A 27,902-nucleotide genomic window follows, 5' to 3' on the forward strand; every position below is an offset into this window, starting at 1 on the left:
CACTCTCTCTGAAGCATTAGCATCAGCCTCTGTCTGAAGATAAGATATTGGGCTAGACGGACCATCAGTCTGACCCGGTATGGCAATTCTTTGTTATTACATGAAACACCACAGACACTGAATAGACAGGAACTCAAACTACCCACCGTGGGAAGGTGATGGGCAGAGCTGACCTTGTTATGACCTGAACTTGTGCTGCTTTGGATTATAGGTATTCCAAACTGATGCTTGGAGCACCAAATTAACCCATTTAAGGCCTACTCCAACTGACTGAAATGATCACTGGATCAGACCCATAGCGAGTGCTTTTTCTCTTCTTTGTTCTGATGGAAGGAACAGATGATATAAATAACTATTGTAAGAATATTTCAATTTTCTTTAAAGTGTATTAATAATTACAAGACACTATTCTGAAGAATCACAGGAGATGCATTCTTTTAAAATATCTATTGAAATTACAAATTAAACTTTCAGTATGATTCAAAGTACAAAACACAACATTAAAAGGCATTCAACAGCTCTTTTATACATCACAGTGTTAGTGGCACAAAAAAGTACTTACATTTCAAATACATAAACAGAACTTATTTTTACACTGGTCAAATACATCATCATTTATACATATGCATGACTCCTTCATGCGTATCTCTATACAAGATTAAAATACATCCACGGTAAAATGAGCAAGAAAGGTTCAGTTACGTAGCACATTCCTGTACCTAATGTTCCTGGAATTCTGTAAGAGAGATACACAAATCAAAGCAATTATGAAGATCACAGGGCTTTAAACAAAACAGCATGCTTTACTTAGCAAAGAAGCACTGATGCAGGCTTTTCTTGATATGTCACTCTGTGTGACAACTTCCATGTTCTGTCCATCTTTGTAAGATTTTAGAATATATATATACTTTATATTTTAGAATATATGTATACACACTGTATATACATAGCGAGAGAACATATGGAGTTTGGTTTCAAAAAGCAAACTAGCACGAAGCTTTATGCATACTGTACATTATCAGGATGAAGAATGCTTTTTATTAAGTACATGTATATCCTTAATAGGAAAGGGAGAACCTAGAAAATACATAAAACCCCACTTTTTCTTTCCTACCCACAAAATTTTAAAATCACAAAGTGTAATATCCTCTTCTGATCTAGGAGTATTGTTCCCCTCGCCCTTCCTCATCAGACAGAATATTTTAGGAATCTTAATTTTAAATATTTTCTGCATGTCAGGTCATCAATTCCATGCTACGAACTGGGCCATTCAGTTCTTCTTTGTGATCCATCACAATTTTAAGATAAATATTCCAGGAAAGATTATGATGCCTGAAAAAAAATAGAACTGTGCATGATACAATATGAGGATCCACGCTGAAGGCAGTTAAAAACAACTGAAATATTAACATAAAATAACACTGCTAAGTACTTATATAATGTCCTCCGTCAGAGGATCTCAAAAATTTTTAAAAATAATTAAGCCCCACAACAACCCTGTGAGGTAGGTGAGCATTGTTCCACCTATTTTACAGATGGATAAACTGAGACAAAGGAAGGATCAGTGACTTGTACAAGAACACTGTGAGGGCCCAATCCTGCACCCACTGAAGTCAATGGGAGCGCTTTGCTACTCTTTTCAGTAGGAACAGACCTGATCCCCAAGTCAGTGGTAGAACTGGAGGGAAAAAAAACAACCACCCTGGAGTTCTGACTCCACTCTGTGTTTGGATCTAACCACTAGAAACTCATCCTTCCCAATAGAAAATGCAAACATGTGCTCTGTTAAATTTCATTAAAAACAGCATTTAAGGCAATGCAAATGAAGTAAACAGTAGGATAGATATGAAACACAATCGAAACCATACAGTTAATCTCAATTTTCAGACGAAGGTTTATAACAGATTGTCTGAAATCTGTTATAAATATTTTCCTTAGAAATGCAAAAAAGGTATGAGCATATTTAAACCCACTATTATGGGGCAGTAATGTCAGAGTTTAAAACAATACATTCAGGGTAGTAAATGCCATAGCATCAACAGAGCTTGTAAATCAGTGATTATTGAAGACACCCACTCTTAGGAAACAAAACTGTAGTGGTAAAATTTAAAAATAAGATGTAAGGTTATGATATTCAGCATAACTGAAAGTGATTACAGCATATTCTTTGTGAATATACACACATTATTACCCGAACATCAAGAAGATGTATCAGCTGACAGCTTGGAAATCCACTATAGTGAACCCCAGCTTGCTGAGATCACACACAGTCCTATATGATCAGATAAACCCAGGCATTTGTGTCTGTGTTAATGGCGATCATCAATTGAAATCTAACCTTTTAAAAATGTTTACATCTATAACGCAGTGTGGGACTTTTCCCTTTGATTTTGAAGTAAATTTAGTGCTTTGCAAAGGTGTCAGTGACAACTGTGGGGAGTCAAGTTCTCTGTCAAGGGCATCATAGATTCCCAACACTGCCCTGTTTCATCCCTGATCTGAAAAGACTACTTCTAAGAAAGAAAAAGTAGAGGGTACTCTTTATGCCTCCAATACTATATTGATAGGCCCCTATAAACCAGTTTCTCGGCTGGAACTGCCAACTAGAACCATTTGTGTTGCTTCGTGCTCACATAAGTGGACTGCTGAACTGATAGCCCAGGAAACCTGGGGTCTGTTTTGCCCACTGAACAATTAGTTCTCTGATGCTGCAACTGGATCTGTCCTGTGCAGCTCAGGATTGGAGAATAAGGGCAAGAACTCAAGTCTTCCCACACTACCTTGACAACATGCCTCAGATCTGCAGAAACTAGTTATTCGTCCAGTGGTACATACCTATTAATCTTATACATCAAAATGATGATTCAGGACAATGTGAGTTAAGCACTATCCTGAATCAGGGTGCTTTTCTAATTTGGTCAGTCTTTTGAGATAAGGACATACATCCTCTAGGAGGAGCTAGACTGAGACTGAAACCTCATTAGCCACTGAAACCAGGGCTGACCAGTGGTGACTAGTTAAAGTATGCCTATCCCATTGATAAGCTCTTGTGAGCCATCCAACCCCCATGTTATTTCTGAATAGCTAAGAAAAAAAAAAGTCAGTATCAGGATTTCACCATTAAAGTTCTGAATTATACACTGTAATGCAAAGCTAATGACACAACATACAACTAACATTGGCTTGTCATCAGATTGCGATCTTAAAAAGGTTGAACATCTTAAGACAAAAACTATTTCTGGATCTCCTGCAAGCATTTCTCATTTAGCCAGTTTGAAATACGAATACTTTTTAAAATGAAGACTATTGAGGTTGGACAGAGGAGAAAATCTTCAAAAGTACCTAGGTGATTTAGGAATCTATTTCCCATTTTCAAAAGTGACTTATGCCCTTAGGAGTCTAAGTCTCACTGAAAGTCAATTAGCTTTTAAAAATTTTACCCTGCAACATTTCTGTTCAAATAATAGATATGCAAACTAAAACTAAACATAAAACAAACAAAACAAACAGTTTTTTTGCTATGTCAGACTGCTGTTATGTTGTGTGGATTTGATCCTGCTATGTCTTAGGTGGGAGCCCCACTGACTTCCACATATACACATCATTGCATCATTTCCTACTCCATTATATCTTTAGGTTCTCAAACAGAGTTTAACTTCCACTAGCATGCTCTGCAGAACAGTGGGCTCCGCTTGGACACAGATCTGCCCCTGTGTACCACATTCCATGATCAAGGCCATTACATTAAATTTTTGTCAAATTATTTTGCTGTTTTTGAAGCCCGCATTTACAAAGGGGTCTCTTACAGTTTTCCACAAAATACTGCAGAAGAGTAATTTCTGTGTATTAACAATATGTTGATTTGGACATTTTACTACCCTGGAAAACTTACAACACTGTAAATTAAAAAAGAGAAAAGAACAAGAAAAGAAAAATGATGCCACATAAAGGAATGTTGGAACAAAACAAACTAACCCTTAAAGAGAACTTTGTTCTGTTTTCTCACAGTATGATTATTAACAGCATGTACGATATGATATGAACCCTGGAAAATGGAGTATATATTGTAAATGGTGGACAGAACTTTCACAAACACCTCAGGCATTTTCATTACTAACTATAAGGATGTCGAGTACTTTTCATAAATGGTAAAGACAGGAATCATTGCTGAGCCGAGAATCTGCTGATAAGCAGAATAAGTCCTGTAATTTTTCCCCCCCAATACCTGCCTTTAAGACAGCAGCAAGCTACCTTGAACTTCCAAATATTCAATAGCACAGATATTTACACATTTGGTTTAATCAGGATTTTTTTAATATATAAATAAAAGATTGAGATACCTGGATTAGAAGTTATGTAGCCCTCCCTGTAAGTGTACCAGACCCCTTAATAACAGCAAAAATTAACCATTCAGAAAAAGACTGGCGATCCAGTGGTAATCAATAACAACTATACGTTTTTAAAAGAATCTTGATTAGGTAGCAGGTTTGTGACACCACTCAACCTTACAGCTTTCATATATTTATTTTTAAAAATGTAGTTTTCGATTGAACAAATAGCATGTAAGACTTCCTAAAATTCCTGGAAGGCAGCAATTCCAGCTGTACCCTCCCCAAAATTCAAGAAAGGCATATGATGGCCAATATGCACCTTAATGATTTCCATTATCCTTGGAAAAATAAGTACTAAAAAGGTTTTTGCCATTGCAATATTAATAAAAACACAGTTGTAATAAACAGATATATTAAAGCCACATTTAAATGATAGGTGACTCAACTAGGAATATGAATAAGACACCTCATTTTGATGCAAGTGTATATGTGAAAACATTTGATTTGATTCATTGTTAGGTTGTTTTGCTGATGTAACATAGCACAGTTCCTAGTCCACCAATATGGCCTCTGTGGGCAACATGAAACCGTTAGTTTTATCTAGAGTATCTTCATCTCTTAATTTCAGACACTTATCTTGTTCCACAACATCCTCTAAACACCTGACTTGCCTTCCACTACCTTACCTGACTATTAGTACTTGTGTACTAATATGTAACTATGTACTAACAACAGTTCCTGGAATCATGGCACTGTCACAGAAAAGCAGGATGGGGGAAGTAAGGCTACAACAATGTAAGTGCAAGAGGGGAAAAAATGTGTGTGCGATGAGTCCCATCTTCTCATGATCTAGGTAGGTAGAGGGTCATCATCTCCTTTATTACATTTGCACTTGCAACAAAGGACAAATGGAGTAGCAAGTAAAAGGAAAGGCGAGGCCACTAACAGCAGTAGACCAAATCCCGCAAAGATTCCCACCACCTGAAAAAACAATGGAAAAATGACATGCGTCAGTACTGCAATTGGCACAGCAGGGTTCAAATTCTGCTCCAACACAAAGTCAATGCACTAGGGGAGAAATCTTGGCCCCACTGAAGTCAATGGCAAGACTCCCACTGATTTCAATAGAGCCAGGATTTCAACATAGTTGTACATCACAAAAGATTTTTGTGTTTAATAAAATGTATATAACTAGAGTTAGCAAGGTGATTTCTAATTTTCAGAATGGGAGAATGGTAGCAGGCTCTAATCTTGAGAAAATAATTACTAGACTGCAATGGTCCATTTCCCCTGTATCGGTCAGAATTCACAACATGACACCTACAAATTTCAGTAGTGCATGCATGCATTCATTCACACACCCTAGATTAAGCAGATGTTAATTTGCACTGAACAAAAGACAAGGATGGGGTTGCTATGTCTCCTGCACTTACCCACTCTTATTCAGTGCAAGTGGATAGTTTTACCTTTCTTTCTTTCTTGCTCGATAAAATGCGAATTTTAAGCCTCTAGCATCTCTGGTGTTTGAGGAATTCTGCTGCCAAGGGCAAACATGTTTATATTAGGGAAGTTCCACTGACAGATTCTTACAAGTATTCAAGAAGGGACACAGTTTTCCTTTCAGAGAGCAACTATTTGGTCTCAAACAATTTAAAATTCAGCGTGAAGCCGTCTTAGATATTTCTATAGTACCTATCACTACACAAGTAGTTATTTGAAATGTTGACTGACATTTTAATGTAGTCACATGTTTGCAAGCATTTAAAGTTCCCTTGAAAGAAGATTAAAATCTTTATACAGCTGAGGTTGCTAAGCACTACCTGTGCCAACACATATAGAGTTTGAGTTCCTTTATCTTTCCTCTGTCACTGAAATAACCCAAATACAATCACCCACACAGCTGATAGAAAAAGGGGAAGGTGTTGGTTTTCCTACCAAGGAGCAGGCTCTGGGACTTTGCTTTGAGGCGCCAAACTTTGCCTCAGCTTCTGGCTAGCAGGTACATAATACATTTGATCCCCCATCTCTCCCCTCTGATTGCTGAAAGGGAGGAGTATTTTCTCTCCTTCTTTCTATGCTTTCCTTCAACCCCTGAGCTTCCTGACAGCTACTAGAATTGTAGGGTGATCTCACCATAGTCTACTTCTCCCTCAGCTTCCTGGCTGCTGGTTCTATTCCTCCCACAGCCTCCTTTTTTTGAGCCCTTCTCAATGAACAGCTCTAGTGCCTGCTGCTGCACAGAGCATTCTCAAGCAGCAACAGGGTGAAACTGACCTATTTCTCATCAGTTTCACCGCTGCCCACAACCTTCCCAATAGCAGTAGTGGAAATTGACAGCTTAGGAGCTAGAGGGCTGCTCGGGCCTAATTTTTAAGCCCGACCCGAAAGCAATCTGCCCGACCCGAGCCTGAGAGAGTTGAGTTGTTTTACAATCCAACCCCAACACTTCCCCCAAAACCTATCACCACTGCTGCTGCCTCCGGTCCGTGGGGTCAGTGCGGCCGCTGTGAGCCCCACTTCTGCCAGCCGCTGCTCCCTGCTCCACTGGGTGCTCTGTGGAGCGAGAGGCACTGCATCTCACTGGTGCACTCACCCCACAGCGCACACACTGCAACAAGTTGGCAGTGGCCAGCAGAAGTAAGGCATGCTGCTGCCGCACTGACCCCACAGGCAGAAGGTAATCAGAGGTTACCCAACCCAACCTGAGCCTGAGAGGGTTGGGTTGTTTTTTGACCCACCTAACCCCAGCCCAACACTTGTAGTGAGGTCCCATCAGTTTTGGGATGGGTTGCTGGGCTCTACTCTGAGCAGCAGAAACACTGCACACTTATAGTTTTTTTTTTTTTTAAAGTGATGCTAATTGCCTGAGAAAGCTTCCTACTTGCCCTAAGCAAATGAGAGAGTAGATTTTGGAAGGCCTGCCTGCAACAACCTGCCTGCAAGTCATTCAACAAACCCACCAAGAATTATTCACAGAATAATTGTAAATAATGAATACCTGGGAAAAATCACCTGCTCATGAACAATGGCAATTTGAATGCTAGGGCTCCCTGGGCACTACAGTAATACAAACTATAACACTAGTATCGCATTATTCATTAGGAATTCTTCTCCCAGCTCTCGTCAGATACTAAACATTCTGATTAACTGGCAAATATTTCATTTGGCATAGTGTAGAAAATATACTCTAAACCTAAATTAACAGGCTTATTGATACCTTCTCTACCAGGGACTATTTTTCTTCCTGAACACTGTGGATTTCTTTCTGCAATTTACTTTATCCAGCTATTTTTTATTCCAGGGCTGAAAATCAATATGGAGTTCAGCAGGTGGCGCTGCTGAACAAAATTAAGTTTGAGGAGTGAAGTGCACACTGCTTTATTATGTAATATTAGACGAGGCCTTTTATTTTAAAAGAACAGGCTTAGCTGCGGCTCTCCAGAGACACGAATCTCAAATTTCTCTGACCTAATATTTTTATTTTTTGCCAAAGACAATTACTTTAAAATATCGTTTTATAAGGTTCCTTTCACCACATATCCCTGTGTCAGACAGGCAGCTAATCTGATGCATCTGCGTTTAACGTCTTTGGGGAACCTGCTGACACCGAAGGGTGAAAGCGAAGCCGAGATTCTTCCCTGAGCTTCCTTTAAATTTCCTACTGAGCTGCAGCTGCGGCCCATACTGATCTTTGGCAATGGCACATACACAATTAGCCACATGCAATCTTCTGAGTGCGCCACTATGGGGCACCATTAGCTGAGCAGAGCCAAGGTGAAATTGAACAATATAGAAGACTGGCAAACAGTGCTCTTTACTATCAAACAGGAGGCCAGCTTACATTTTCCTTTCAGCTCAGACATGCCAATCAGTGAATTTATCCAGGATTTTTAAGATCAAGTCAACAGGCTGTCTGGTGAGCATCAGTGATACATCTTCCACCTGGTGGACTCGGCTGCTGTTGAACAATAGGCTATTTCCTAGCATGTGTAATGTCTAGAAGTGATTTTTTGCACTAGAAGTACACCACTTTGCATTACAGCATCATGCCTTTCACCTTGATGTAATGTTATGCTCCTCTTGGTTAATACTCCAAGAACGCTTAACATAATGGCCCCCATCCTGCAAACACTAGCAATCATAGCGCTCACCAACCTGGCTTCAATGGGAATTCTCAGAATATCAAAGTATCAAAAATATCAGAAGTCTCAAAAATTTGGGATTGAGCGTAACAGCTCTTGTATGTCATCCAATTAACGGGTGCTCGTGCTACATTTCTTGACATCTCCATTTTTCTAATTAGCAATGCCAGCAACATCAGTCATGTAACCAACTACACCACAGTGCAGTGTAGCAATCGTTACAACGATGGAAGAAATAGACATGGGCAAATATTTGTTACAGGAGTTCTTTTCATTCAAAATCCGCCTGTTTTACAGGTCACTAAACTTCTGCAACTTTGGGGCAATTTTACAAATCCTTTTAATGCAATTTTGAATCCAATGTTTTCTACTCTATTTATAAAAAATAAAAAAGCGACTTTCACTGATGCATTCACCCTAAGAAGAGAGAGGAGAGTGCACGGACAACAGCTGAGCTGCCTAGTGGATTTCCCCGGGGCTAGAAACACAGAGGTTCCAAGTTCTAGTCCCACTGCTCACACCCAGCACCAGCATGACAACCATGAAATGGCTTCTTACAGTCAAGGAACTGTCTCCACTTTTCCCCTAAAGGCTTGCCGGGCCCCCCAAAGTCACATGCTGCATCCCCCACATTTCTTGAAGCTGATGCAGAAAAAGAGGGCTCCTCAGTGAGATATGCCTGTGGCCTGCTTCACCGTGAAAAAGAGAGAGACTGAAATCTGAAGCCAGTGAAGAAGGGGGGCAGGGTACAAAAATCCTTTGCTCATGATTGGTTCTTTACTGCTTGACTGACATCAAAGGAGGGAATCACCCTAGTGTCCATGCAGACTCACCAAGCCAGGGACAACTTTATACTAATAAACTCAACCAGTTCTCAACCAGACATGTATGTCAGTTAGGAGTCAAAATCCAGGATGGAGTCTGACTGTGTTATTCCTTGTTAATGTCTATCTTTGTACCACAATGCCCTTTCCTCAGCTATTGAACGGTGAAGACACTTAGACTCACATGCTTGATTTGATCTCTTTTTAGATACAACTGAGAGAGAGAGAGAGAAACCATTTTATTGTGAACTTTTATGAAGTTTTAAAAAGCTCTAAACCTACCTGTGTTCTGTGCCAGATAACAGATGCCCTGGAGTGACCTAACTTGTTTCGACAAGGTCCTTTGTCATAATGTATAAGGAGGAAATCATCCTTTGAAACATTAAATAGAAACATTAGCAGTTAATAGAGAGTCTCTTTTCCTTCAAGATGGAGCAGATAGTGGCAGCAAAATAAGAACAAAATATTACAGAGGGGAGCAAGTTTCAAGATCCCTGAAAAGCACTGAATATGAAGAGAAAAGTTTCAGAGTGGGAAACCAACTGAAATTGGATTTGTATTCTTGCATGAGTCAGCGCTGAACAGCCCTTCCCAGAGTTGCTCCCCACAGGGTTACTATGGAAGTGATTTCATAAGGCGGAACATAATACAAATACAGCACATGCTGGTGATAAAGAGAATGAGTTGTGCTGTGCCTGGAGGAAAGGCCAATGCAGATCAGAGTAAAGCACTGTAGGAACCTTCAGCAAGAAGATAATAGCAATAAACAACAAATGAAGAACTAATAGCTCTATTTTCATGTATTTTAGATTTCCATGCGCATCCACTCAATATTGTACTCCCCCTTCCTTTTCCCTATTTTATATCAGATCATGTGGATTTCCCTGTCTAGCAAAGCTACTGGGTCTCAAGTGCAGCTAAGAATCCTTTTTCTCAGGAATTAAAATGTCCTATCTTCTAACCAGGGAATGAACTGAAAGGAAAAGTGAAATCACATGGATAAAAACATTTTCAAACCTGATTGCTTACAGTCAGGCACCTTAATAAACAGACTGGTTTTCATAGGTGCGGTGCACCCACAATTGGAGTCAATAGAGTAGCTGGTGCTCATCATTTCTGAAAACCAACCTGCTTATTTAAATGCCTAAACAGGGGTTTAGGCAACATAATTTGAAAATACTGGCCATGTTAGGTATAGAACATGGGAAGAGGAAAGCTACTTCTTGGATCCCAAGCCTCTCAAATGTGGCATTTATTTTGCAGCTGGGAAAGCAAACCAAGGCAGATATCTACCCAGTTCTGCAGAGAAAGACGCATCTGCTTCCAGATCTGGACCGGTCTCTCTTCAGTGCAGCAACCAACGCAGGCACAGGGGACCTCTGCTTTTTACTTAAGTATGGGAGTACCCATGAGTTAAAACTTATCCGTAAGGCATTTAGACATAACAATTGCAGGATTTGAAATAGTTAGAGTACATTTTTGGGACATGAAACATTTCCTCTGCCATTGTTAACTACACTTTGCAATAAAACGTTTCCTTGGCTAATATCTGGAAACAGATGTAGCATATTGTATATATTCCAGTGCTTAGGCACAATAAGATATTGGCTTGTTTAAAATGTTTAAGCCCAGGACAGGAAGCAGCATAAGAGTTAAATCGAACTCCTACTGCTCTCAGAACACATTTGTTCTTCATACATCAGTTCACTGGCTTTTTCTCTTACTTTGTCCTGCAGAAGAGATGTAATAACCAAAACAAATCAACGTCAAGAAACAACTCTCACTACTGAAGTTCAGCACTAAAATGAATACTGACACTCTACATGGGATTCTGTATTTAGGGCTACCTTGCACTATCATGCAGAACTGAAAGTAATACAAATATATGCATCCTGCAAACACTTTTTAGAATATAAATTCTTCAGGAAGGAGCTGTCTGATTTGTGTGTACACGGTACAGTATTAAACACAAACTATTTAGATGCCACATGGAGATGGCAAAGGAAGAATAGTTTTCATCAAATTTCAAATTACACCAACTTCTTTCCATCTCATTTATGCAAAGGGTGAACAGCTCAACAGCTCTTGAGGTGGGGCAAGTAAGATCAAGTGCACAAGGACCATCAAGTAACCAGCTAAGGTCCAGCTCTGCCCTTGCCCATGCATTTTAGCAGAGAAATAGGTGCTAACAGTAGTGTTACAAAAAGGTTCAGAAGAAACACAGCATGTGAAAGAGCAGCTAGTAAGGATATCCATAGGACAGTCTTAAGTCAGCATAACAACCTTGTAAGCTTACAATATCCACCGAAGCGTGGAGTGTATACTCACATCAAGAGATTCCAGACAGTACCAGCAAAAGGCATGCTTGCAGTTTTTACACATCATTTGGGCACAACCCTCATCTCGCTCAATATAAACTTTGCACTTTGGACAGCGTTTGATGGGAGCATCATCTTCCATTTTATACATAGAACTGTGGGAGACATTTGAAGAAGTTTATAAGGTGTGTACCTGTGCATGTTTGAAGCAAAAATAACATCCTAATTGAAAAAAATCTGGGTTTGCATTTTAGTTTTGTGATCCGTTTTTTTGTTTTGTTGTTAAGTATCCAGAAAGCAGATCTAGTACAACAATTAATTTTTATAGTGCCTATCAAACAGCTATGCACTTACCAGACAAAACACATTTCTCTCATCTACCAATTGTTTTCTGTGACCTGGTGACATCAGTGTGTACAATGCTCTCAGCTGTCAGCTGAGCACGTGGGAACCAATCTGAAATCAGTTTTTTACATGCCTAGTCTGTCTGCCTTTCTCCTCCTCTTTTATTTCTTATGGGAGAAGGAGAAAGGATCTGCATATGGAAAACAGGGAGGCTGACAATGCCCAGCTGACCCAGGCTATGGCCCACGGGCTTAGGGATTCCCTGGATGAGAAGGCAAAGGGAGAGACAGAGCGTCCATGAGGCTGATCTCCTAGGACTTTCTCTCCAAGCCAAATTCCACTGGGTTTTCCTGGATACCCTGTTCCTCCAAGGCTTGCCTCCTCCATCACAGTTCAGGGCAACTGCATCTGCAATTCCCCTCTGTGATCCACTGAGAGCACCTACCCAAAAGCTCCCAGTTCCTCAGCTGTCACTCTCTTGGGTAGACTCCATCCTAACCAGGGTTTCGCCAGGCTGCACAGTTCCCTGCCTACACTGTGATGTCCCCAGAAAGCCAGACTGCCTAAACAGGCCAGCATCTGCTTTCTCTCCGAAGGACAGGAAGAGAGGAATTGCCCCAAGTTACCACCCAGCTCTTTATAAACTAGCACATTTATTCTTAAGGCGAAAGCATTATAGAGAAAACATAAAAACAACAAAAGTTCCTCTATGCATGCGAAAAGCTTATCAGGGGTCACCCTCAGTAGGCCAAAGTCCTTCCAAACCCTTCCAAGAAGGACTGACCTCCCCCACCCCCCCCGGCCCTTCAACAGTAGGTCTTGTCCATTTGCTGGATCAGAAAGAAGGCCCTGAGCCAGTTTAAACTCAGGCTATTTATCCCTTTCTTTCTCTCTTGATCTCTGGAGAATCCAGTCTGAACCATCAGATATGAGCCTCTGCAACTGCTGGCCCCCCTCTGGAGGTGTTACAACCTAAGTGAACTTGCCTCATACCCCCTACTGTTCTTTGTTCCTGGAGGAGCTGTGGTCACTCTCCTGCAGGGAATTACATGCAATCCCTGGCCCACAACGATACATCAACTTCATACAGTAAGATCTTCCAGAGATATTGCAGGAAATTGCTTTATCCGTGATATTGTCTCTCTCCAGTGCTGGCAAGGAGCTGCTGAATCATTGCAAGCACAAGGTTCACAGTGCTGCTTCTCGATCTCATTCCTGCCTGCAGTAGTTCACTCCACATGGAATGGGTCTATGTCAAGGAGCAGGAGTGAGAGGGCATTCAAGGAGCATTTTTTTCCCTGGTTTTCTAGAAGAGTCTTAAAGCTCCTCCTGCTCAGTGAAGGCTTTAGGACTCTGTAAGGTCTGGACAAAAGGATGGTGCCTCAGACAAAGTTGTTGACAGCAACTACTCCAATGGGAGGAAGGAGAACAACAGGGGAGGACTCCCAACCTGTAGAAACGCTGGAGGCTCGGGATAGGATACAAAGGGACCTAGACAAATTAGAGGATTGGGCCAAAAGAAATCTGATGAGGTTCAACAGGGACAAGTGCAGAGTCCTGCACTTAGGACAGAAGAATCCCATGTATCGCTACAGACTAGGGACCGAATGGCTCGGCAGCAGTTCTGCAGAAAAGGACCTAGGGGTTACAGTGGACGAGAAGCTGGATATGAGTCAACAGTGTGACCTTGTTGCCAAGAAGGCCAATGGCATTTTGGGATGTATAAGTAGGGGCATTGCCAGCAGATCGAGGGACGTGATCGTTCCCCTCTATTCGACATTGGTGAGGCCTCATCTGGAGTACTGTGTCCAGTTTGGGGCCCCACACTACAAGAAGGATGTGGAAAAATTGGAAAACGTCCAGCGGAGGACAACAAAAAATGATCAGGGGACTGGAACACATGACTTATGAGGAGAGGCTGAGGGAACTGGGATTTTTTAGTCTGCGGAAGAGAAGAATAAGGGGGGATTTGATAGCTGCTTTCAACTACCTGAAAGGGGGTTCCAAAGAGGTTGGATCTAGACTGTTCTCAGTGGTAGCAGATGACAGAACGAGGAGTAATGGTCTCAAGTTGCAGCGGGGGAGGTTTAAGTTGGATATTAGGAAAAACTTTTTCACTAGGAGGATGGTGAAACACTGGAATGCGTTACCTAGGGAGGTGGTGGAATCTCCTTCCTTAGAAGATTTTAAGGTCAGGCTTGACAAAGTCCTGGCTGGGATGATTTATTTGGGGATTGGTCCTGCTTTGAGCAGGGGTTGGACTAGATGATCCCCTGAGGTCCCTTCCAACCCTGATATTCTATGATTCTAGTGACGAGAGGCGGGGTGGGGACTGGACAAAGTTCTGACTCCAGATTGGTTACTACTTCCTGACTGACAGATCAGAGAAGACACACACCCGTGACAACCACACCATGGGAAAATCTTTTGAACGCACGAATTACATTTGTCATTCCCAGCATGTGCTGGCACAAACTGGTGCTGGGACAATGGTTGCCAGCAAGTTGCAAGGACAACCGCCAAATGTTCTAAACCTACAGAAAAGAAACATAAATCAACCAAAATGCTAAGCAAAACATACAAGTCCTGTATCATGCCATGAAGCTCACCACACTTGAGCTGAGTGAGAGCGCGTACCAAATCTAGGGGTGCTGAGAGTCCCACTGCAGGCCCTGTAGCGTTTTACCCAGGAACCGAGAACAAGAGCAACCTAGCCAGTCAGCTGTCATTACAAGATAGAGGGGGACAGGCAGTCTTGAGAATAGCCAAGTCCCAGACCATTCATGGCTTTAACGATCGTGACCAACACCTTGACCTGCTGCAGGAAGTGAACAGGGAGCCAGGGATGAAGCCTGAGCACAGGTGTTATGTGCACACAGTGACCTGCCCTATTCAGGTGGGCAGCTGCATTCTCTACCAATGGAAATTGCTAACTGGTCTTCTAATGCTGCCTTAAACAAGGCTCAACAATCACTCCCTCGCTCCTGGAAGAGCAGCAGTCATGGTGCCACTGACAGAGGCCTCCTAAAATAGCCAACCAGAATCAACTAACCCTTAAGCCCCTGGAATAGCAGCAGCAGTGAGTGTGGAGGGGGACCTGAGGTGGCTGAATGTGTCGTTGGCATCAATGGAGCAACAGATGGAACAGAGGGCTGGGCAAGCAGAGCTGCAGATGGTGCCAGGAGCCTGGGTTGTCCCTCTGTGCTGCTTTAACTGGTTCCACCTGCTCCCTGATGGTGGTGGTGGGGCAGCCAGGCCACCAAAGGAGCCATCACCATCCATCTCTGTGTCAAGCACAGCGTCTTAAAAGAAAAGAACTGGAATGGCTGCTGCGGACATTCGCTTAAAAAAACAACAGGAGAAAATGGCCCCTTGATTGGCGATGAGGTTACATTCCTCTTGTTACGCATCAAGTAGATCTTTGCTGCTGCCACTGGGCAAGTTACAGTACTGTACCTTGTTTCTCCTGGGAGGAAGGTGATTGGTATATTCTCTTGACAGCCTTGTCCTGGATGCCAATTGGATTTACAAGATGAGCAGAACTCTATGTCACAAGCTTTGCATTGAACCAGCTGGGGATTTTGTGGCCCTGATTCTTGTAGTTGGCAAACTGCCTGACAGGCAGAAGATGGACACCAAGTCCGACATGGATCCAAAAGCACTTCTGCAAAAGGGTATAAAATAACCAGAATCAATGACAGCTACAGGATTGTCCTTTAATTATATACTGCTTAAGAATGCTCAAATGCTCAGATTGCTCATCAGACCAGCTGTTTTCAAAAGAGGCTTCCGGTTTTGTTTGCCCCATCTGGCACACTTGTGGCCTGATTTGCAGATTTATTCAGCATCAGAGATATCTAAAATTATAGAACACTTTTCCAAATGTGGGCCTACCTCCCTAACACTGCACTTCTGGAAATGGCCTGAACTAATTGATTTTACATTGTTCACAGAATTATAGAACCATAGGGAGCGCAAGGGTCATGTAGCCTAACCCCCTGCCAAGATGCAGGATTTGTTGTGTCTAAACCAGGGGTGGCCAATCTGCGGTGGCCAACCTGCGGCTCCTGAGAAGTTAATATGCGGCTCCTTGTATAAGCACCAACTCCGGGGCTGGAGCTACAGGCGCCAACTTTCCAATGTGCCGGGGGGTGCTCACTGCTCAACCTCTGGCTCTGCTACAGGCCCTGCCCCCACTCCACCCCTTCGCATCCCCTCCCCTGAGTTTGCCGTGCCTTTGCTCCTCCCCCACAGAGCCTCCTGCATGCCACGAAAGAGCTGATCGGGAGGTGCGGGAAGGAAGGGGAAGGCGCTGATTGGCGGGGCTGCCAGTGGGTGGGAGGTGCTGGGAGCAGGGTGGGCACGGACTGATGGTGGGTTGCTGACTTATTACTGTGGCTCTTTGGCAATGTACGTTGGTAAATTCTGGCTTCTTCTCAGGCTCAGGTTGGCCACCCCTGGTCTAAACCATCCAAGACAGATGGCTACCCAGCCTCCTTCTGAAAACCTCCAGAGAAGGAGCTTCCACAACCTCCCAAGGCAGTCTGTTCCATTGTCCTACTGTTCTTACAGTTAGGAAGTTTTTCCTGAGATTTAATCTAAATCTGCTATGCTGTAGTTTAAATCCATTGCCTCTTGTCCTGCCCTCTGTGGCAAAAGAAATCAATTTTTCTCCAATCTTTTTATGGCAGCCTTTCAAGCATTTGAAGACTGCTTTCATGTCTCCACTTAATCTCCTCTTTTCTGAACTAAACATACCCCCAGTTCATTCAGACTTTGCTTATATAGCGTGCATTCCATCCCTTTGATCATCTTTGTTGCCTGCCTCTGAATCCTTTCCCGTTTCTCTACACCCTTTCTATACAGTGGTGACCAAAACTGGACACAGTACTTCAGCTGAGGTCTAACCAGTGCTGTGTAGAATTGTGCTATCACCTCCCATGACTTCCATGCTATGCCTCTGTTAATGCAACCAAAAATTGCATTTGCTTTTTTTGCCACAGCATCCATCACACATTATTGACTCATGTTGAGGTTGTGAACCACCACAACTCCCAGATCCTTGTTAGCAGTGCTGCTGCCAAGCTAGTTATTTTTCATTCTGTATTTGTGCATTTGCTTTTTCTTCTCTAAGTGCAGCACCTTACCTTTGTCTTTGTTGAATTTCATACATAGCCCAGTTCTCCAGTTTCTCAAGATCCCTTTGAATTTTAGCTTTACCTTTCAAAGTGTTTGCAACCCCTTTGTGTCATCTGCAAATTTGATCAGTATGCTCTCTATATCAACCTATTAATAAGGATGTGAAATAAGAATGGCCCCACAACCGATCCTTGTGGAACCCCACTTGAGACCTCTTTCCAATCTGACATCATTCCATCCATAGCTACTATTTGTTTGCAGTTGCTTAACCAATTATGTATCCACTTAATGGCAGTTCTACCGAGCCCACATTTCTCCAGCTTACTTATCAGAATGTCAGGTGGGACCATGTCAAAACCCTTACTAAAGTCAAGGTATATTATGTCCATCGCATTCCCCCTATCCACAAAACCAGATACCTTGTCAAAGGAGGAAATCAAGTTGGTTTGGCATGATCTGTTGTTATAAATCCATGCTGGCTGCTAGTGATCACCCCTTCAGCCTCCAGGTATTTACAAATTGACTGTTCTATACATTGTTCTAGTAGCTTCCCAGGTATCAAGGTCAGGCTGACTGGTCTATAGGTCCCCGGCGCCTCCTTTTCCCCCTTTTTAAAGATGGGCACTACATTAGCCCTTCTCCTGGCTTCTGGGACCTCTCCTGTCATCCATGAGTTTGCAAATATTATTGCCAGTGGCTCTGAGATTCCTTCAGCTAATTCTGTCAGCACCCTGAGGTGAACAGCATCAGGCTCTGCTGATTTGAATTCATTCAGATTGGTCAGATGATCTCTGACCTGTTCTTTACTTACCCTGATCTGCATCCCTTCCCCTTTATTGTCTATGATAATTTTGTTAGTCAAAGTTAGTGTTCACTTTTAACTTATGGATTAAAACTGTCCCTGAGAAGGGGAGGGGATATTTTAAATTTTATTGAACAAAATTATACTTATACAGTTAATAGAGCTTATTTCATATTTTGTAGGCATGTGAAGTTCTCACCCAACTCAACAGAAGTTTTTGTACAGCGCCTAGCCCAAGGGGGCCCCATTTAAAGTTGATTAGTAGGCACTGCCATAATAAAGATGACAAATTAATAAATAAATAAAAATAATAGAAAAGAACATTATCTCATTTTACCCCTTTCCTGGAGGCTGGTTTACTGGTAACTCAGGGCCTGATCCAAAGCCCACTGAAGTCAGTGGAAACAGTCCCACTGAATTCAGTGGGTTTTGGATCAGTCGCTAAAAGAACCATAACCAAACATAAACCTCATTCTAAGTTCTCTCCCCTAGTGTTAGCAGGTCTCAAGATATTCCACCCAGACTCAAGTTCCCTTGCCTCCTAGAGTGCCACACAAACCCCTCATATTCAGATTAGAATCAACAAGAAGCACGTGTCACTATGCCTCACCAATAATTACCCTAGACCTGAAGAAAAGCTCTGTGTAGCTTGAAAGCTTCTCTCTTCCACCAACAGAATTTGGTCCAAAAAGAGATATTACCTCATCCACTCTGTCTCTCTACTCCCCTGGGACTCAACACAGCTATAATACTGCAAACAATAATTATCTTGCAGGATTCCAGCATCCGAACTTGGATTGGCTCCATAGAAGACCCATGCATTTCTATGCAGGGTCCTAGGTACTGCCATCCTACCATTAGTGCTATATAAAGTATACAAGTGCATGCTGCCCAGAGAATTTCCCCTTTCAGTAACATATTAATATAATATGCAGCAGTTTTCTGTCTGCAACTCAGTTTCCATCACATGGTACATGGCAGCATGCACGTAATAGCAGGACCTGATAAAGGAAGAAACAATTCAAGCTTTCTTCCGCTCACAAATCATATAAGGCTCCAACACTACTGTATAAACACACACAGGACCACAGTCTGATCTCTGTGACATGGATCAATCTGGGGGTAACACTATTCCCATATATTTGGAAGACAGCCATTGGTCTGGAGTAAAGGCTGATGTTTCATACTGTACCTCTTTCAAACTGTAGCTTCTTGTACCTTTGCATGATTTCTGATGCAACCATACACTCAATCTGTTAAAATAAAAAAAAGAGAAATTACAAATTAGAAACAGCAATAATCCAAGGCATTTCAAATAAATGGAGACCCAGCATTCTACCTTTATAAATGATTAAAACATATGCTGGCAATAAACAACAGCTGTAATATACCCTGAGCAAGACACGTCTGAATATACTGAAAGAACCCATGTGCAGTAAAAACATACCTCATTTTCTTGTAGATGACCTCGCTTTGGGCAGGAAGCATCAGGGCAACTAATTGCTGTTTCTAGACCTTCTTTGATCAAAAGTTCCACGTACTGTTTCAGGCACTGTAAAAGAGGAGGGTGTAACTATTCTTCCAAGTATAAATTATTCTGCATATCATTCATGCTTTGCCTTGCTCATCTGAAGGTTTAAAATCACTTTGCAGAGGTGGGTAAATATTATTTCCCTTTTACAACTGGGGAAATAGACAAACATATTCAGAGACTTTCCAAGGTTATACAGTAAACTAAATAAGTGGCAGGAACTACATCTCCTGAAATCCATTTCCATGCCCTAGTCATTAGACAGCTTTGCCTCAATTTAAAATTACACAGTAAATAAGAGGCAAGTAAAATGGAATGTTAGGAAAATAAAAGATAAAATTAGATTAACCAGTCTTCATAAATCCCTCAGATTTATATCACCAGAAACCATAACAGTTTAGTAAGCAGTAGCTACCCATTAAAAGTCATCTGTCAAGTATAACAGAATGGGAAAGGTTATGTGGCTTATTTCCCATTCCACAGAAAATAACTAACTGAACTTCTTGGTGAGGATATATTTCATTCTCAGTGTGAAGGAAGAATGCACAAATGAGGACACAAAAAAGAATGTCCTGCATAATAAAACAATTATAAATTAATAAATAATAATAATTATGCATATATATATATAGTATTCTTCATCCCAAAGGATCCCACTGAGCTTTAGAGAAAGCACAATTGAAAATATGGTCTCTAAAAGTGTGGCATACGACAAAACACACAACAGCTGGAGGGAGAAAAGGGTGTTTTGGCTAAGGGCAAACCTCTTCGCTTATGAAAAGAGCCACACAGGGATCAGATTAAGCCAATACCATGTGATATAGTGGCTTTTCTCTTTGCCCTTAGCCAGTCTTACTTCCCCTCAGCTGCCATCTTGCCCTGGCTCTCTCCTCAGCTCCCCTCCTACCAGCTGCCACCATCTTGATTTATAATGTCAGCACCATAGGCCAGCACCATATGCCAAATGCCAGCACCATAATCCATCCCCCTCCAGTTCTAGGCAATGGAAACAAAATACCAGAACTACAAATAGCACTTTAGTCCCGCCACCCCTCAACTGACAGAAGCATCCTAAGCATCAACACATAATGACATCTCACTTTTACTTATTTACTTCACCTCAAATCACTGAGTATTTTCAGTGAAATGGTAAGTATCTGAGAAGCCGGAGGAAATCAGCTAACCCACCAGAAATAACGTGAATCATGTGGACTTGTGTTATGCTTAGAAATACAATACCAACTGAAACCTCCCTCTCTGCTCTACAGGGGAGAATCAAAAGTAAATAAATAAATAAAACTTTAAAGAACTCTCAATTGGCTTTCTACTGAAATAACAAGTGGTGAACAATTTCTCCCATCTTAATTATACCATCACATATAATGCACCCAGTAACGGCAGAGATCCACATTTATATTCTGCTCCTTCAGTCTTCCCTATGCACACTGTGCATTCTTTAAGCCTGTCTGCATGGCTCCTTTGTGAGGATTTGTTCTTCATCCCACACTGATATTTTGGTTTTCCCCTCTTGCATTTTGACTATGGCAAAATCCTCGCTTTCTCCCAACATCATACTTTCAACTACTGCAGTGAGTTACTCCACTGGTGGCAATATAGCTCTTTATATCCCAACAAATTATTTTGTCAGATTCCCCATTATGAGGTGCGTTTGTTTTTTTTCAGGAGAAACAATATCTCAGCTTCTTGGAGAAAAATAGAAAGAAACTGAATAGCTGATATTTTTAAAAGTTACCGTTGCTGTGGAAACAGTAACTCTGCATCTTTGCAGACAGTATATTAAGGCCCATCTCCTTGCCTTTGTCAGAACAAAAAGCAATGAAGACAGGGATTCACTGCAGGAAATGCTTGGCTCCTGGAATATTTCTGATCTATGGTCTCCTGCTCGGCTGGGGCTGCTGGGAGTATGGCTGGCAACTACCACAGATAGCTGAAATCTGTGAGACCAGGGCCCTGGACTGTGGATCTCAGCACCACCAGTGGCAGGGGTATCAGTCCTACGAGGGTGCCATTGTCGGCTCTTCTCACCCCCGCCCCCACCTGTAAATGGTGAGTGTGGATTCAGATGAAACAGCATATATATTTAATGACAACGCTTAACACTTAAAAGAACAGTTTTTGAGCTCAGTGCGCTTTACCATCATTAATGATTAATTTGGCAATTCTCTTCACCACCCTGTTTGGGACCTTTGCCAAAGCCAGTCAAACATATGTTCCCCTTTTCTAACATCTTCTAGGGAAGGGAGAAGCTCATCCCTGCCTTGTCCAATACTCAGGGCCTTCTCTATCCACTAACTTATCATTGAGCTTCACATACTCTTAATACCAACCAAGCCAAAATGTGCTTCTCCTGCTACATCTGCTTAGGAACCCAGCTTCTGCCTTGAAGCCAGTAAGTGTCAGGCAGAATCTGTCCCAGGTCCTGTCCAGTAAGGGTTTTATTTCAGGCGAGGCTCTTTCTGGCTTTTCAAAATTCCCTTTCCCATATAACAGAGGGCTGGGGCTGAAGCAGCAGCAGTGTAAGCTCCCTCCTCTTGGGTGGATCTCTCCTCCCCCCACTGCCTGGAAGTGAATGCATGAGGTGGCGCCAGCATTAGAAAACCAAAACTGGTAGCACTGTTAGAAATTCCACATTGCATCAGCAGATCACCATGTCCACCCAGGGAATGAAATACAAAACAGATTATGTGCCCAGTTCACAATCCAGAGCTCAGTAACTAACCTTGATGCTATCCCTTTTAAACCATCCCAGTAAAATTACTGTAGGATTTTCCTCCTGTTAAACCTTTTGTAAGATTATTCCTAGAAGAACAAAGGGGCAAAGTGATTAAAAAAACCAACCCCATCCATGAATTGCTATTTGAGTGCAATCACTGAAAATGACCTGTAAAACGATCAGTGCTGTGTAACAAATCTCCAGGAGGGAAGGGGAATTGAGATTAGCTGCCTAGTAGCTGGAATGGGTGAGAGAAAGTGGCAAAGGTATCTGCCTGCTATATGCAGGCTCTTGTGAATACCAACATGTTAAGCAGCATTTTTATTTTCCTTGTAACGAGACACTAAGAAGAATCATCTGTATCTAAAAAAAACAACTTCCACTGAATTAACTTGGTCATGTGCCCTTACTAACAATACTTAAAACTTGTCAATAAACAAACAAAATTTAAACAAAGTATCATTGCAGCTGCATTAAACCTGGCAACTGTGAACTGATTATACAAACATTAATTCTTTAGTCTCACTTGAGCAGTATCTGAGGGGATGGAAGTCCTGCTCAGAGAAGTTCTTCATAACTCAAGATACCTTTGTTTCTCAGCAAGGGACAGTAAAGCAGCCAGAGTGTACTGGCCAGTCTCCCCCAGATCCTGACTTCCACATTCCCCGGCACTTGTGCACACACTACCATTTTCCCTGCCTTTTCCATTCCCTTCTGTCCTCCCCTTCCTCCTCCCCACACAACTGGCCGATTCACCCATACGAGCCGAGGCACTGAAGACTGTTCAAGTAATGACAAATAATAAATCCTCCGGTCCCAATCCCATTCCAACCTAGGTTTTCCAAAGTGGAGGAAATCTCATTCACGAGTTCTTTGAATTTTTCTCACATATCTGGCTTCAAGATGAAAGATTCCAACATTGGCACCATTTATAAAAATCTTGAAGAGCGACTATGATAACTACTGCAGTATCTCTTTGCTTTCTGTGGCCCGCAAGATTCTTGTACGGATCCTCTTGAACCAACTCCTTAGGGCTGCCCCCAGCTATTCTGGGGCCCTACGCAGCCCCTGCACCGGGGGGGGGGGGGGACAGGGGCTGGCCCCAGGCATCCATGGGGGGGGGAGGGGGCTGGCTTGGGGGACAGGGGGGAACCGCTCCCCAGCACTCACTGGTGGCGTGGCTGGGGCCGGGTCGCTGCACTTCCTGCCACTGGTGAGTGCAGGCCCTGCCCTGCTGCACGCCTCAGCGGCAGGAAGGTGTGGGGCTGGGGTGGAGCAGGGTGGGGGTCATGGGGAAGAGGCAGAGCAGCTGCGTACTTTGCATATGGGGAAGGACAGCCCTGCAACTCCTGACCCAAATCATCAAAAAGTTCTATCTGAGTCACAGTGCTGCTGTTGTGCTCAGTGGAGCACTGCTGACATGATTTTCATCATTCAATAATTACAGGAAAAATGTAGCAATCACCACCAACCTTTGTACATTGTGGTTCTCAGTCTAACCAAGGCATTGCATGTAGCCCACTGCACTGCCCTTTGGAAATTGCTGGCTAAATTTGGATGTCCAGACAACTGTATTAACATCATTTGGCAATTTTAACCGATCCATTTCCAATCATAAAAGGGGTAAAGCAGGGATGTGTCCTTGCTCCTAGTCTTTTTGGTCTATTCTTTGCTGTGATGGTGAAAGAAGCCCTTTGTGATGCTTCAAATGGCATCTTTACACACCTCTACACTTGTAAACTCTTCGATCTTGCTCATCTACAGGCAAACACCAAGGTGATAGAAATGCTTATCCAGGCACATGCTGGATAATTGTGCCCTGATGGTGCACTCTGAAGCAGCACTAAAAGATCTCACAAACAGCTGTGCTTACCAACTAACTTTGGCCTCACCATCAGTCAAACGAAAACCAAGGTTCTGTATCAGCCAGTTCTTCAACAACCTTACCAAGATCTCTCAATAAGACTGGAATGTATCATGCCCCAAGCTGTCAAACAGTTTATTTATCTTAGCAGCATGTTGAACAATTAAGTGATAATTGACCACAAAGTGGATGTGTGAATTAAGGAAGCCAATGCATATATGGTCGCCTTTCTCACTGAATCTGGAAGCAACATGGCATCTGTGTAGACAAAACTCCGAAGTCTATAATGCCGTTGTCCTCATGACATTGCTCTACGGGTGCGAAACATGGACCTGTTATCAACAACACATTAAAAAGCTTGATAGTTTCCATTTGTGATACCTACAGTGATTACTTTTAGCCCTATGATGTTATGGTTCTAACACAAGTCTTACATTCTGAATTAAACTCCAGCAATTGTAAGTGCAGAAGGCAGATGAAACACTTCAAAGGCACTCAAACAAAATCTGTGCAAAACAAACATTTCTTTGAGCAACTGGCGATTGATGGTACTGCATGGCACCACACCATAAGGCTGGGTATCCGTGACTTTGAGAAGGATTACATGGAGCAGCTGGGAGCACAGTGCCAGGCATGGAAACAACTAAGCGATCAATACAACTAGGCAAATGGCTCTGTGGCCAGTTCTTCCCAAACTGGGCTGTGGAGTCATGCAAAGACCTATCAGTACAAACTATGATAGTTGTCGAATCCTCAAAAAAGCCCGAGGTGACCATCATCATCCCCACACATCTGTTTTCCCCTTCCCTGGTCTAACAAATCTCCTTACACACCACCCTTTCCCTTTCCTCCAGGCTGCTGTCTGGAAGAATTCTTGTTTCATGCAATGGTCCAGGAATTTGAATATAATGGATTTTGTAGGAATGCTGTTATCCTTTGATTTCTTGTCTGCTGTTAGGAGCATTGTTTCTTGAAGAAGCTCCCTTAGTTCAGCCATACACATGGTTGCAGGATGGGGAGGGAGCTGTCTCCTCTGTTTTCACAGCTGCTGGGGGAACTGCTCTCATCACTGCCCGGTGTCTGCTGGCCCACCCCGATTCTGGGGATAAACTGAGGGGCTTTTCAGAATGGCGGGGGGAGGGGCAGTTTTATCCTCAAGGGCTGCACATTTGCAAAACAACGTGAAAACCAACTTGTCCTAACGTTACTTAAAAGCAGATTTCATCATATTAATAGAATGAATGCCCTTCAAAGGTGCTTCACATTGGCCTCCAGCTCCAGTGAAGTGCAACGTCAACTGTCAGACATGGCCTGGTAACTCCCAAATAGTTGAAACAAAAGGATCACTGCATTCTTAGCTCAGTTTGGAGGGTTATACCATGTACCTTCAGATTTAGATTAGCATGATACAGTGCAATGTACACAAAGAAATTAACATAGAAATAGCCCCTGTGTGAGTTTTGAAAGACTGACTCCTACCAGAGCCTTATTGAAGTGGGGTGATCTCTGGGGTAAATGTATGACCATGTGTATAGGTTCTTTTATTGTTTTAATATGTTTTCTCGGTAATGCATTCAGCATACAAATAAATGTGTTTGCTTAAGAAAAACTGTAACCTTATAACTGTGGGTAATTACGCTGTTTATAACCTCTGAGGAGAAAGCAAAGCAGACCTGTTTAAGCAGTCTGACTTGCTGGGGAACTCACAATCTGACCAGAGAACTATGCAGCCTGGAAAAACATCAGTCACATGTCTCTGCCCAAGAGAGGTGATGGCTGAATAGCCCAGAGCCTAGAATGGGTGCCATGGCTGGACCACAAGGGAGAAATACAGGCACAACAGCCCTTAATATTGATATCAAGTAAATAATTTAATTTAATTTCCACAATTTTAAATATATATGTGATGGTGTGTATATACCCACACAGCCCCTGAAGGGGTCAGTGTGGGCTTGAGAGGCCAGTTAGGGAACCTGGCTGCACCCGGGTGAAAAGCCAGGCCTAACTGAACAAGAAGCCCAGATGGGCAGGAGTAGGCTGGATTATAAAGCCAGGAAGATTGCAGCAGAAAGAGGCTGCAGGGAGAGAATCTGGGAGCAGAGAAGAGGGGAGGAGAAAGTCCAAGAGGGAGAATAAGCCCTGGGATTCTAATTCTGAAAGAATGGTCAACCGCAGAGGAGTTGTTGAAGAAAGGAAGTCTGAGGGAGCTGAAGAAGCCCAGGAAAACACCAGTAAGGAACAGGACTGTGCAGACCTGGGCTGCTTTTTATAGGGTCCCTGCTGGGCTGGAACCCGGTGTAGAGGATGGGTCTGGGTTCCCCTACCAGCCACTGGGAAGTGGCACAGGCTCACTGGAGACAGTAACCAAATTGGTTACCCCAGAAAGGGATAACTATATATGGTGACCTGGCTGGAGGGCTGAGTCACAAAGAGGAAGGCCTCAGTTGTGAAGAAAGAGATGGGTCACAGCTCAAGTAACTGATGGAAGAGAGCACCAGATAAGGCAAGAGCTGATCCCCACAGCAGCCTCAAGGAGGAACCACCTGCTGTGAGTGAATGCCATCACACATATACCTAAAGTTACAGAGATGCTTAACTGCTTTCCTGAATCAGGGCCTATGGAAATTAGTGAGCCTATACTAACATGGGCAAAAGAAGAAGAACCAAAGCCGAAACAGGAAGGAAAGTTCAGACAAGACACCGAGAAATGTTTTAAGTAAGGGTGATTAATCACTCAAACTAATTGCAAATTCTCTATTATCTGGAGTCTTTAAAGCAAGACTGGATATCTTTCTAAATATATATACTTATATCTAATTCAACCAGAGCTTGTTGGGCTAGATGCAGGAATTACTAGTTGACATTTAAAGTTCTATGTTATGAAGGAGGTCAAACTAGATAACCATAATAGTCCCTTTTGGCCTTAAATTCTGTAAAAGAATGAAATTTGTGATGTCCTGCATCTCAGAGCAGTTTACATTTGGTATGTTATAGCTCCCAATCTACATTCTGAGCCATGTGTAGCTCTTCTGGTGAAAGGATACTAGACAGCTGCTCAAGTGCTACAGTGACGGGGTTAGACTGATAGAGATGGAAGTAATAGATGCACAATGTTATCTTATTTTTTGCTGTAGTTACATTTTACAAAGTTGTGTGGTTTTGCTATGAAAGATCACTTTCTGCTTTACAACACTACCATTCTGTGTATTTTTGTTGCATATCCTCACATGTAAAATAAGAGAAAAATAATTTGGGGAGAAGACATTCCTTTCTAAGGAAGACTCAGCAATGCTGTATTTATGCCCTTGCTGCTGCACATAGTTAGATATCCTAGGTAACATTAATCATCATATCAGACTGACAATTTCAATTTCGCAGCCAGTTTAGCAGATGAAATGGTTAAACTGGTAGATAGTTTTACCTATAGCCCTAGCAAGCCAGGTAACCTCCCAGTGTCTGGCTTTTGACTATACAGCAGAGCTGGGACATGGTATGCAATGTATTCCAAAAGCAAAATACAAAAAGGTAACTTTGCTGTTTTTAAGCTTCTTTCCCATCTAATAGTCTGTGTGGCTTTACTGTGTAAAAGGGCTGGCAGCAAAGCTACCAGCATGATCACTGCTCTGTAATCACTGGAAGAGAAGGTGCTTAATAACCGTGAGAAGCTCCAGTACACACCCTTCCCCCATCACTGCTTCTCCAGAGTGCAAGATGCTCTGTGGCATCTACAAATCTTGTTACATTTCTTCTTAGCACCACACTAATCCTACTTGGCTGACAAGCAATTTACTACACAACATCTATGCACATTTAATCATGGAGAGATTTGTACAAGGCAACTGAAGTGACTGTGGGAGGGATTCCTCCTTAAA

At 42.5% G+C, this 27,902-nt stretch overlaps 1 protein-coding gene across 2 annotated transcripts in view; it reads right to left on the minus strand.

Moving 5' to 3' along the window:
• Positions 1–418: 418 nt before the first annotated feature.
• The window catches only part of RNF144A (ring finger protein 144A), a 98,827-nt gene continuing 71,343 nt past the window's right edge, over positions 419–27,902 (minus strand). For both annotated transcript variants that reach the window (XM_074947694.1, XM_074947695.1), the window contains 6 exons: positions 19,349–19,453; positions 19,094–19,154; positions 15,417–15,624; positions 11,626–11,770; positions 9,580–9,669; positions 419–5,312 (listed from right to left, as the gene is read on the minus strand). In XM_074947694.1, coding sequence (XP_074803795.1) covers positions 5,181–5,312; positions 9,580–9,669; positions 11,626–11,770; positions 15,417–15,624; positions 19,094–19,154; positions 19,349–19,453 — 741 coding nt within the window. In that variant the 3' untranslated portion in view covers positions 419–5,180. The remainder of the gene's footprint in view (positions 5,313–9,579; positions 9,670–11,625; positions 11,771–15,416; positions 15,625–19,093; positions 19,155–19,348; positions 19,454–27,902) is intronic.

Source organism: Natator depressus, chromosome 3 (assembly GCF_965152275.1).
Source record: "Natator depressus isolate rNatDep1 chromosome 3, rNatDep2.hap1, whole genome shotgun sequence".
NCBI lineage: Eukaryota > Metazoa > Chordata > Testudines > Cheloniidae > Natator > Natator depressus.